General features: G+C 35.4%; 1 protein-coding gene across 1 annotated transcript in view; it reads left to right on the top strand.

Annotated features, from left to right (window-relative positions):
• ADAM10 (ADAM metallopeptidase domain 10) overlaps positions 1–13704 on the top strand; it is a 173211-nt gene that overhangs the window by 112418 nt on the left and 47089 nt on the right. Inside the window, exons 6-7 of the mRNA XM_069098152.1 lie at positions 4094–4243; positions 12903–12995. Coding sequence (XP_068954253.1) covers positions 4094–4243; positions 12903–12995 — 243 coding nt within the window. The remainder of the gene's footprint in view (positions 1–4093; positions 4244–12902; positions 12996–13704) is intronic.

Here is a 13704-nt window from a genome sequence, read left to right as displayed (position 1 = left end):
CAAAAAGAGCTGCTATAAATATTTTTGTACATACCAGTGGTTCTGTTTTAAAAAAAGAAATTGATCAGCAGAACAACAACATATAGCAGCAAACATATTAGCAGAGTGTTTGACCCAAAGACTTCACCTACTGGAGTAAGGATTAAGTAAAACAATATTGCTAGGAAAACTGTACAGTGGTCTGGAAAAAATTAGTTTTAGACAAACACATCTCACATCATATACCAAGATAAACTCCAGAGAGGGAGTACATGATTTAGAAGAAGTCATTTCATAAACATGTTAGATGAGAAAGGAATAAATTGCATTTATATCTTTAGATTAAAAAGAATTCATAACTTAAGAAGTGGTAGAATAACAGAAGATAAAATGGATGATTTTTATTTTTATATAATTAAAATGTTTTACACAAAACTAATGTAGTTAAAAAGTGGAAGAGAAACAGATAATGGAAAACAAAACTTTGCAGAAAATTTCTCTTTCTGAGGTCCTATTTCTAAGATATGAAGACCTGATTCAATTTATATGATCAAGAGCCATTCACCAACTGATAAATAGTAAAAGGTATACAGTTTTCAAAGGAAGAAATCCAAGCTATCATTAATTACATAAAAATGTTCTGAATCACTAATATTTAGATATATGCAAATTAAAATAATGAGGTTTTACCTTATACCCACTAGGTTAGCAAGGATGACAAAAAAGAACAAGGACATTATGTTAGAGGAATTATGGGAAAATAAGTACACTAATGCACTATTGTTGGAGCTATGATTTGTTCCATCCATTCTGGAAACCAATTTGGAAATATTCCCAAAATACTATTAAACTCTTTGGGTAAGCTATGACACTACTAGGCCTCTACTCCAAAGAAATAAAAAAAATAGGAAAAGGATCTATATGTACAAAAAATGTTTATAGCAACTCTTTCTGTAGTAGCCAAAATTTGGAATTTGAAGTGTCTCCGTGCCTATTTGGAGAATGGCAGAACAAATTGTGACCTAGTAATGTAATGGAATATTATTGTGCCATAGAAATGATGAAATGACAAATTTCAGAGGGAACTGGGAAGACTTTTATGAACTGATGCAGAATGACATGAGTGAAACTAAGGGAATACAGTGATAGCAGTATATGGAAAAATAACTATGAAAGACTTTAGAATTGATCAATGAAATGATGAACCACAAGTCCCGGTAGTGGAGGTAAAGCATGCCACTAACTTCCTGGAATAAGGTGATAAGCTTAAACTGCATAAAGAGTCCCTTATGTTCAAACATGGCCACTGTGGGTGTTTGCTTTGCCAGCTTATATAAATATGTATTGAAGATTTAAAAAAAAAATTAACCTAGTGGCAAGTGGGCATGATACATTAATACCAAAAAGTATTTCTTAATTGAAATATAATGAAATGTGTGTCTAGATAAGAATATTCAGTAGTTTTTAGGTGAAAGGTCATTTCATTCCTTAAATTTTTTAGGTGATGTTTTGTTTCTGTTGCAAAATTTGAGTGAAACACTGCCTCTAATTTTCTTATTAATCCAACTTTTATACCTGTCTGCCATTTTCTACCCCACTATTCATCCACTGCTGGCTGTCTATCTTGTGTTGCTTGCAGTTTTTAGAAGTTTAGAACCTTCATGGTTCTAAACCTCTGCCCTTTATAGTCTTTAACAATTAATGATGCTAAGTCACCTGTTTTCCTGGAAATGAGTTTAACAAGTAGATGAAGATTTTGACATGTACATAACTAAACTTCTAAGAACCATATTTTCTTTTATAAAAATTCCCACATATATAAATACATAGACAGATATACATTCTGGTAATGACTTTGGGTTTTGCCTCACCTCCTGTTCCCAAAGTAAACCAACACTTTTTCTTCTCCTCTCAAGATAGCTATTCCTTATTTAGGAAGAATAAAAAAGTAGAGTGTGTGTGTGGTTATAAAAACAGTTCAACAAAACTAGACAGCAACAACAACAAAAAATCCATTTATCCATTGTTTGCCACCTCAGCATTGAAGGGCTAGAGATGCCTTCTCATCTCTTTTTTTGGGGTGGGGGGGAGGTGCAAAGCTTGGTTATTTTAATTTCATAGAATTGAGTCTCTATTATTTTGGTTATGTATACTTCATAGAACCATAGACTTAGAGTTGAAAAGGACAAACGAGGAGACTGATGCTGAGATTAAGTTATAGATTCAGCTACTGAAGCTCTGAGGAAGGATTTGAATTCAGGTCCTTTTAATCTTAGGTTAGCACTCTATCCACTATTATATGTAGCTTTTCTAATTTTCCTAGCACCGCAAGCTCCATGAGAGCAGGATCATTTTTGACCTTTATTTTGAATACTTAGCATTTAACATAGTACCTGGCTCATAGAAGGCCCCTAATAAATGCTTGTCAACTTGATGTGACTTGACCTAGCTGCTAATTCACTTTATATCAATCCATATAAATTTTCCCATGCTCTTTTCAAGGGGTGTACTCCCCCCTCCCCCAGCCCCCGCAGTTCTTTGTTCTTATAAAATTTGCTACTAGCAATATTTTGGTGTAATTGACACCCTTTAAAAAAAATCACTGACCACAGTGGGGTTATATGATTAGCAGTAGGATTTTTGGGTCAAGAAGTATATGGATATTTTAATAATTGTCTTCACATAATTTGAAATTGATTTCCAGACTAGTTGGACCATTAGTTCTACAGAAAGTATGGAGTTCTGTAAACTGAAGTGCTTTGAGGACTTAAAAGAGGTAATATGGCATAGTTTTAGAAGCAACTAGATGGGGCAGTGCATATAGTACTTGACTTGGAGTCAGAAAGACCAGAGTTAAAATCTAGCTTCAGTCTCTTAGCAGCAATGTAATCATGGGCAAGTCACTTAATTGTTTTCTGCCTCAGTTTCCTCATCTGTAACTTAGGAAACAGAATAGTACCTACTTTCCAGGATCAAATGACACAATATTTGGTCCTTAGCATAGTGCCTGACATACAGTAGGCACTTAATAAATCAATTTTTCTTCCCTCTCTTTTCATTGTTATTACTTCCCCCTAAACTTTGTCGTCCAACCAGTCCAGCCTGTCTTCCTTCTATACAGCTCTCTTCCCCTCAGTGGGCCTTTACAGTCGCTTTTCTCCATTTTTGAAATATACTTCCTACTTAGCTCCATCTCACAGAATCTCTCTTTTCCATTAAAGATACAGTTTAATCTCCACTTTTTGATAATCTCACTACTCTTAGTACCCTCTTTCCCAAACCCATACTACCAAAGTAGTATTTAAACGACTTTGTATTTGTTTCCTTTAAATTGTGCTTTATATACTACTATATATGTTTATTTTCTGTCCTTTTAGGAATAGGAGAACTTTATAACTAGGAATTGTTTCATCCTTTGTACTTGTATCTCTAGTGCCTAGTACAATGCCTGGTACAAAATGGATTTTAATAAATGCTTATTGATTAATTAACCACTTTCTCATTGAGGAATGGCTTTCTGGTCTGCTACATTTTTAATTGCCTATATTTTGTTATCAGACTAAATGATAGAAAGATTCGTCCTCCCATAAATTGCTTTTCTTTTTATCCTAATTGCACTAATTTTGATTGTGCAAATGCTTTTCAGTTTAATATAATAAACATTGGCCTGTTAATCTTTTGTGAATGTCTGTTTCTTGTTTGGTTAGGAATTCACCAACTCAGCATTGCTGTGAAAGGTATCTGATTTGTTTCTACTTTAATTTTTAAATTTTATGATCTTCAGTATTGTCTTTTGTTTTTTTTCCTAGTGCTTAGCACAGTGACCAACCTATCACATAGTAGGTGCATCATAAATGTTTATTGTTTTGAGTTGTATATGTCAATGTATATTGATTTAAAACTAAGTTTTCCTGGATTGCTTTCCAGTTTTCCCCAAAATAATTTTTAGACAGGGGTAGTTACCCAGGTAATTTGTGTTGGTAGTTTATGGAACATGGATTGTTGAAGTAAATTATTTCTGATTCTTTCCCACTTTATGTTTTTTAAGCATCTAGATTAAGATGAAATAATATAACATGTCATTTATCAAAGACAACTCTTCTATCATATATAGAAACCTCTAGAAGGACATGTTACAAGTGGTCCAGAGCTGCTAAGGAAAAAACGTGCTGCTTCAGCTGAAAAAAATACTTGTCAGCTTTATATTCAGACAGATCATCTGTTCTTTAAACACTATGGAACACGGGAAGCTGTGATTGCCCAGGTATTTATTGTGAAAATGACATTGGGTCAAATGAGTTTTTAAATTTTATACATGCTAATGTGATTTTTAAAGATTTGAAGTGTATTTGTGTTTTTAACATCTTGTTTGCAAAAAAGATATACATAATCTATTTCTAAGGTATTCCCTTTAAAGTCTATTTTCAGGATTTCTGGCATATGAAGTCAGACTGTTTTGGTATTCAGTATTTTAATGCTTATGTCGATCTTATTTTTCATTAAGAATATTGTTATATTTTAGTATTACTTGTCAGACACCATCTAGTAACACTGGTCCTTGCTCTTCTTTGAATGAGACACTCCACTTTTGATTCTGGGCATATTTCCTCATCTCTACCTTGTGGCTCCTTCAAATCTTAGCTAGAGTCCTGCCTACTGCAAGAAGCCTTTCCTAGTCTTTATTATTGTTATGACCTGTTAATGCTGAGATTTACCCCCGTTTTATCCTGTCTGTATCTTGTTTGTACATAGTTATTTATGTGTTTTCTTCCCCATTAGGCTGTGAGCCCCTTGACAAGCAGAGACTGTTTTTTTTTTCCTTTTCCTTTTTATCTCAGTCACTTAGCACAGTCCTGGCACAAAGGAGATACTGAACAGATGTTTATTGACTCACTTTTGAAGCATGGCAACATTTTGAAAATGTATTATTAAGGAAATGAATTTTTGAATGTTTAGAAATATAGTTGTGATCATTACCAGAAGTATCAGACAGTTTTATCAGGTGAAATGCTATATTTCTGGACATCATTTTATCATCTTCTTTGTTATCCCTATAAGTGTCATATTGGTTAACTGATCATGTGAGGTGGATTTGAAAATGGTTGAATGATGGAACCCAAAAAAATAATTATTATGAATTGATGTGATATTAGAGGGAGTTTTCTGCTGTGTGGTATAATGAGATAGAAGTAAATGTAAAGTTCTGCATATGGGATAGAAAATTAACTTCAAGGGGGAGCTAGGTGGCACAGTGAATAGAGCACTGGCCCTGGAATCAGGAGGACCTGAGTTCAAATGTGGCCTCAGAAACTTGATACTTACTAGCTGTGGTACCTGGGGCAAGTTACTGTAATGGGAATGCAAATTTGGAAGATCTTCCCTGCCCCTAGGCTAAAGTGCACCTGAAGCCTGGGGTGGGAGGCTTGTTTTTCAGTAGATACTTGTTGATTGGCCAGTGAGTCAATAAGGTTGTTACATTCTCTGAGCCAGGAGAAGGCTATATAAGCCCTGATGTGTAGCTTTGTTTTGGGGGCTCACTTTGAGAAGTGTTCTGTGATTTGATCTGTATTCTGGGAAGCCATTGTCCAGGCCCCCCTCCCCCCCCTCCCCGGCTTTGAAAAACCCAGATGTTGATTGGGTATGGATGTAATGGCTGGACAGTTTGGAAAGCTGTCTACTTGATCTGTTTCTGTCTTGATAATTCTGTCTGTGTATTTTGAAGTTTGGGGTGCTGACCTTTTTCCCCTGAACAAGGTAAACGATATATGTCTGACTGATTAAAGTAAGCTTGTTAACCCATTTTGAGTTGCTTTCCTTTGACAAAGCAGATCCAAGAACCTGTATGGGCAGCAAACCCTGAGGACGTGCTTGGGGTGCTTGCTGCTACAGTTACTTAACCCCAATTGCCTTGCCTTCCCCTGATCTGGGAAAAAAAAATTAGCTTCAAGTACATGAGATATGAAGGAAGTGTGGTTACATATGCATGTGAAAAATATATAAATTTGTAATGAACTACATTGTAAATGTGAGTCAATTGTATAGAACAGTGTGACAGTCAAAAATTAATAAAATCCTTGGCCAGTATTATTGAGAAAACAAATAATAATGAAGCTTATCTGCAATTTACCTATTTCCTCCAGTAGTTCTATTTGCAGCTAATTCATGCTTTCTCGTGCCAAGTCTTGTTCATATCCTTCCATAATTCCTTTAAAGGGGATTTATATAACTTGGTAGGGAACTCTTGATATTTCTTGGATATGGTAGAACGCACACATAGTCCATTTTTTGTGCCTTGCTTTAATTTCATGTCTATACCTTCTCTTTTTTGGTCATATATCTCTTTGATATTGTCTGTTACTTTATTTTTAAGCACTTCTCTGTTAATATGATGCAACCTATCCAAATCTACCACAGTATTCTCCGTTGCTTTTTAAATTTAATTCTTCAGACACTGTCGTGTGAAGATTTATTAATGTTAGTAAAGTAGACCTTTGTTTCAGGAAAAAGCTTGGAATCATTAAAAGCATTACATAGATTCCCAAAGGCAATCCATCCTGCTCTTCTGTTTAATTCTGGGAATAGTTGCCTCCTCTTAGCTGTCTGTCTAGTCTGAATAAGACACATTCCTCATCTACTTTGTTGTTCTTTTGTGAATAGTTAGGTCTAACTATTATGTGTGATGGTAGATCTCAAAAAGTTCTGAAGTGGGGGACAAAGACTTAGAAATTGAGGGGATGCTTATCAATCAGGCAATGACTGAACAAACTGGTATATGATTAATGATAGAATATTATTGTCCTATAAGAAGTGATGAGCAGGATGCTCTCAGATAAACCTGGAAGGACCTGCATGGACTTACGCATAGTGAAATGAACTGTGTACAAAGTAACAGCAATATTGGAAGATGATCAGCTGTGAATGACTTAGCTGTTCTCAGTAATACAACTGTCCAAGACAACTCTGAAGGACTTGTGATGAAAAGTGCTATCCATCCCCAGAGAAGGAACTGATGGTGTCTGAATACAGATTGAAGCATCCTTTTTTTAACTTTCTTTTTCTTGAGTTTTTTTTTTTGTCTTTGTTTTCTTTCACAACGTGACTATGCAAATAGAGGTATCTAAAAGATGTCACCATGTATAGGGAAGTCCCCTTTTATTTGGATTCTGGGCTCAATATCTTCCCTGTCATTGGAAGATAACTTTGAACATAAATGTTCTGTTATTTGCCTACCTTGGTATTTATAATTTAAGGATCAGATAAAATTATCTCAGCTGTGCGTGCTTTAAAAAAAAGAAATGTTTTCCCAGTTATGTGTAAAGACAATTTTTTTTTTTTGCTTTTAGAGAGGGGAAGGTAGGGTAACTGGGGTTAAGTGACTTGCCCAAGGTCACATGGCAAGTTTTGTGACATCCGAGTGTCCGAGGCTGTATTTGAACTCAGGTCCTCCTGTCTCCAGGGCCGGTGCTCTATTCACTGTGCTACCTAGCCGCCCCATAAAGACAATTGTGGAGGGGGGCATTTTAAAAATTTTTTTATTAATTTGTTTACTTTTAGTTTACAAGATTCAATTCCTCAATTCCTTGAGTTTCACATTTTGTCCCCCTCCCTTCCCCCACATGGCGGCATACACTAAATATAGGATCTGAAAATACTTTCACATTATACATTAGTCAGGTTATAAAGACAGATTTTGTCAGATGGAATGAAAAATGGTAAAGGGGACATAAAACCAAACAAGAAAAGGAAAAAGATCAGGTAGTTTGCTTCAATCTGGAAAAAAAAAACTCAGTTCTTTCTAGTTCTTTTTCTGGATGTACACATTTCTCTCCATCATGAGTTTTTTGGGATTGACTTATATCACTGCATTGCTGAGCAGAGTCCAGTCTATCAAAGTTGGTCATCACACATACGTTGTGCCTGTAATTATGTACAAATGTCTCCTGGTTCTACTCTTCTCACTCAGCATCAGTTCGTATAAGCCTCTCCAGGTAAATATGAAGTCCATCTACTCCTCGTTTCTTATAGCACAAAAGTATTCCATAACATACGTATACCACAACTTGTTCAGCCATTCCCCACTTGATGGACATCCCCTTAATTTCCAATTCATAAAGACAATTTTTAACATTTATTTTAAAATGTTGACTTCTGAATTCTCTTTCTTCCTCTCTCATCTCCCCCCTTTCCTGAATGGTAAGCAGTTTGATATATGTTATACTTTTGCAGTTTTAAAATATGAATGAGTGACACCTATTTGGAAAAGAACCTTTTTACTCTGATGAATCAAATTCATTTTTTTAATTGGGCAGCAAACAATAAGCACAGTGGGATCTTGTGTATTCTTTGTTAGTTATGTGATTGTAAAAATATATTATCTGGTTTAGCATATCATTAAAAAATTTTTCCTTTTCCTTTCACATTATCTTCATGAAGGAAGTTTTTAATGGATGTATATAGATTATTCTCCAGAAAAATGTTTTATAGTAATGGGAAATTAAGCGTAGAGATAAAAAATTATTGATGTGTTCTCTGTTGCCTTTTTTCAGTAATAAATAGATCCCTGATATTTCTATATATTTGGTTTCATTCCCTATTTCAGATACTTTGAGAATTTATCCCTCAATGTCCTCATAATTGTCACTTTTGGCACAGACTTAATTTTTCTAGTTTTATCTACTCTTCTGGAATTTCTAGTACCCTTTCTTTTCTTTTTTAACTTGTTTATTTTTTCGTTTTTAACATTCATTTCCACAAGATTTTGGGTTACAGACTTTCTCCATGTCTTTCCCTTGCCCCCCACCCCAAAATAGCGATTCTGCTGAATACCCCTTCCCCCGACCTGCTCTCTCTTATATCCTCCGCCATCCCTCCTCTGACTTTCTAGTAGGGCAAGATGGATTTCTATACCCCAGTGCCTGTATATCTTATTTCCCAGTTGCATGTAAAAAAAAATTTATATATATATATTTTTAAACATTTGATTTTAAAACTTTGATTTCCAGATTCTTTCCCTTCTTCCCTCTTCACCCACCCCTACTGGGAGGAAAAGTGATTCAGTATAGGTTATACATGTGTAGTTACACAAAACATTTCCATAGTAGATACATTGTGAAAGAAGGACTATATTTCCCTCAATCTTTTCCTACCCCTCACTTATTCTATTTTCTACTTTTACCCTGTCCTTTTTCAAAAGTGTGTACTTCCTACTACCCTCCCCCCCAATCTGCCCTCCCTTCTATCATCTCCTCTCTTATCCCCTTCACCCCTACTTTCCTGTAGGGTGAGATACCCAATTGAGTGTGTATGTTATTCCCTCCTTAAGCCAAATTCAATGAGAGTAAGGTTCACCCATTTCCTTTTGCCTTCCTGTTATTCTCCTCCATTGTAACAGTTTTCTCTTGCCTCTTATATATGAAGTAATTTACCCTATTTTCTCTCTCCCTATCTCCTCTCATTATATGCCTCTCTCACCTCTTACTTTTATTTTTTAGATATCATCCTGTCCAATTCAAATGATCCTGTGCCTTCTATGTATACATGTATACACACATATACACATACTCACATATGTATTTATATGCACCCATACCCACATATACCTATATAAAAACATATATGTATGTATGTATACATACATACACACATACATACACACATATATAGTCCCTTCAGTTAGCCTCATACTGAGACAAGTCTCGTGAGTTACAATTATCGTTTTACCATATAGGAATGTAAATAGTTCAATTTTAATAAATTTTTTTATGATTTCTTTTCCTGTTTACCTTCTTATGCTTCTCTTGCTGCTTGTATTTGAAAGTCAAATTTTATATTTACTTCTGTTTTTTTTCATCAAGAATGCTTGAAAGTCCTCTATTTCATTGAATGACCATATTTTCTCCTGAAGCATCATACTCATTTTTGCTGGGTAGGTGATTCTTGGTTTTAATCCTAGCACTTTTGACCTCCAGAATATCATATTCTAAGCCCTTTGATCCCTTAATGTAGAAACTGCTAGATCTTTTGTTATCCTGATTGTGTTTCCACAATATTCAAATTGTTTCTTCCTGGCTCCTTGTAATATTTTCTCCTTGACCTGGGAACTCTGGAATTTGGCTGTAATATTCCTAGTAGTTTTCTTTTGGGGATCTTTTTCAAGAGGCAATTGGTGAATTCTTTCAATTTCTATTTTGCCCTCTGATTCTAAAATATCAGGGCAGTTTTCCTTGAGAATTTACTGAAGGATGATTTCTAGGTTCTATTTTTGATCATGGCTTTCAGGTAGTCCAATAATTTTTAAATTATCTCTCCTGGATCTATTTTCTAGGTCAGTGGTTTTTCCAATGAGATATTTCACATTGCCTTCTATTTTTTCATTTGTTTGGATCTGTTTAATAGTATCTTGATTTCTCATAAAGTCATTAGCTTCCATTTGCTCCAATCTAATTTTGAAGGAATTATTCTCTTCAGTGAGGTTTTGAAATTTCTTTTCCATATGGCAAATTCGGATTTTTTAAGGCATTCTTCTCCTCATTGACTTTTTGGGCCTCTTTTGCCATTTGTGTTAGTCTATTTTTTAAGATGTTATTTTCTTCAGTCAGGTTATTGACTCTCTTTTCATGATTTTCTTGCATCATTCTTATTTTACTTCCCAGTTTTTCCTCCACTTCTCTTACTTGATTTTCAAAATCCATCTTGAGTTCCTCCACATGGCCTATTAAGCAGTTAATATTTTTCTTGGAAACTTCTGATGTAGGAGGTCTGACTTTGTTGTCTTCCTCCCATTCCATGTTTTGATCCTATTTGTCCCCCCAAAGGGATTCTGTGGTCTCTTTGTGCTTCCTCTGTTTGATCATATTGCCAGTCAGTTACTTGACTTTTGAGCTCTTTGCCACAGTAGAACTCTGTTTCCAGAGAGGAAAGCTTTGTCCCAGATCTTTGGGGTTTTGACAGATGTTGTCAGAGGTGTGAGTAGGGCACCCTCTCTACAGACACCACACTGGCAAATTGGTGCTTCTCACCCCAGGAACACCACCCAAGTTCTCAATCCAGATCCGGGCAGGTCAAAGCAAGAATGATTACCCTCTGAATGGTAGCTTGGACCCCCAACAATCTGTAGGCCAGGAGTTCCTGAGCCAGCCACTGTCTCCACTACCTCTCCCATGGTGTCAGGGGCCTGACCATGCCCTTCCTTTGCAACAGAGTTCTAGACTGACCTTTTACTTTCTTTTTGGTGTTAATGGGTTGAAAAGTCTGGAAACTGCCACAGCTGCTGGTGATTCAGTCCCTTGAAGTCTGCTCTGTCCGCTGCTGCCTCCCTTTGACCAAAACCCCACAGCTAACGCTGGACTACACTTAGCTCCCAGCACGCTGCTATTCACCCCTCCTGTCAGCCTGCCATATTGCCTTCATCGGGAGAGCTTTGTTTCTCTCTGTCACTTTGTGGGTTCTGCAGCTCTAAAATTTGTTTAGAGCCATATTTTATAAGTATTTGAGGTGGTTGTGGGGGCCGGTCATGGAATTTCCCTACTTCTACTCCTCCATCTTGGATCTGCCCCCTGTCTTCCTCTAGTACCCTTTCTAATTCTTCATATACCACATCAGGAATTTTGCTATTAGAGTTCAGGTTTGATGTCTTCACTGTTATCCTGTTATAGAAATTTTGACACGTGTTTTCCATTTTTCTTCTATATATTTTTCTTTTTTTTTTTCTTCTTCCATTTTTCTTCTATATATTCTATATAAGGATGGGCCCATTTAATTGGTATTCTTACCAGACTTTATGTAAAAGTGTTTTTTCCTCCATTGATATTTTAAGTGGTAATAATGGTAATCTTACACTATCGTCTTCAATAAGATTTAAAAAAAAAACTTCTTTTGATGGCTTATGTCTTTATCAAAAAAAAAAGTCTAGAAAAAAAATTCACCCCATCCCTTCTGGATGAAATCCTTGTTTGTAAGGGGAGAGAAAAACCAAAAGACAATATAGTGGCTTCAGTGGACTCTGTATTTGGCCTTTTGCTTTTTTTCAGTTTCTTAGAGTTCAGGTTCCTTTAAGTGATCTTAGAACTTTTCATTGTTGACTGTGTGTGTGTGTGTGTGTGTGTGTGTGTGTGTTTATTTGTCTCTTTGGGTCTTTGTATTTCATTTGGTATATACTCACATACATTTTCTATCTCTAAATTTCTCATATTGTTATTTCTTTGCAGTATTATATTATAGTTTATATACCATAGTTTTTCCAGCAGTTACTCAATTGGTGTGCACTTGCTTTATGTCTTTTTTTTTCCCTATCACAAAGTCTTGGTCCTTCCTACAATTTAGCAAATGAGTTTATATTCTAAATTGCTCTTGCTCTTAGCTGTTATTTCTTTCTACTTATGCCAGAGGTCATATATTTTTTAGTAAAGGCTCTTTTGGTCTCTTCTTTGTGGTAGCTGATTTATAGCAAACTATCTACCACATTCTCGTCAAATGATTATCTACCCTCTGAGTTTGTAATATCGAATTCTCTGTCCAGCACAGCTGGGACCTGAGTGGCAGCATGATAGAAACAACCTTAGAAATTAGGAGATGTGTTTAGTACCTGGCTTGGCCACAAACTGACTAACTGACCTTGGTCAGGTTATGTAGCTTATCTTTATCTTAATTTTTTACCTGTAAAATGAGAAGGTTCCTCCCAACTAAAAAATTCAGATTGAGTCATTTTATACTTCTTTTTTGGTTTCTCTATAAAATTTTTCTCACCTGTGGACATTGGTAGAGAAAAAGGCCATGGACTCTTGCATTATGGTATGTAATTCACAAATTTCTTTTCATTTTCTCACCCAGTCCCTAAAACTGGAAAATGAAGTTGTTTACTTGGAAAATAGATTTTAATAGACTTCCCTTTTTATAGCTGAAATTTGTTGCATTTCTACCCTCAGATATCGAGTCATGTGAAAGCTATTGATACAATATACCAATCAACAGACTTCTCTGGAATCCGTAACATCAGTTTCATGGTGAAACGAATAAGGGTAAGGAGTTTTCCAGAAATTACTGGCCCCTTTTTTTTTTATTTTGAAAAATCGTTTATTCATGGGGTTGGTAAAGAAATGATTAATTTTTGTGAATTTTGCTTGATGTTTTTGCATGGTATAGTTTGTGAGTCAATGGGAAACTAATCTTTCTTTTGTTATATAGCATATGACTTTTAAAGATCCAGTAGAGAGTGAATTCCTTGCAGGTAGTGACAATATGGTTTTAATAAAACAGTGTGCTTATTATTAATATAATATTACAAAGAACCTTGGGTTTGGAGTTCCAGCAATTATTCAGTTGGGTTTGGAGTTGGAGGATCTAGGTTCAAATCTTAGTTCTATCAACAAATTAAGGGAGTTGGCTTCTGATTCAGAAAGACCTAGGTTCAAGTTTCATCTCTTTGCAAATACTTGTGTGACCCTTGATAAATCACTTAATCTCTCAGTGCCTTAAAACCACTCAATTTTAAGAATAAAAAATTGCACAGAAGTGGCACATCCATTTTGTTGTATAGGAAGTTCTTCACCTGGAATCTCCTACTGTTAAATCACAGGTTTGGTCTTATCTTACTCCTAACATCTAGGACAATTCTTTAATTCATTTTCTATCATAGATGCATAATAAATGTTTACTGATTTGAATTTAATCTGAAATCTCTAGTAATATAATTTATGCCATGGTTTAAGAAGGTTAATTGGCTATTTT

This window comes from Petaurus breviceps, unplaced genomic scaffold, assembly GCF_028583685.1.
Source record: "Petaurus breviceps papuanus isolate PSGF00001 unplaced genomic scaffold, PetGlider_PUasm1.0 37, whole genome shotgun sequence".
Lineage (NCBI taxonomy): Eukaryota > Metazoa > Chordata > Mammalia > Diprotodontia > Petauridae > Petaurus > Petaurus breviceps.
The sequence above is the reverse complement of the archived record's forward strand: the minus strand, read 5'-3'. Positions and strand labels throughout refer to the sequence as shown.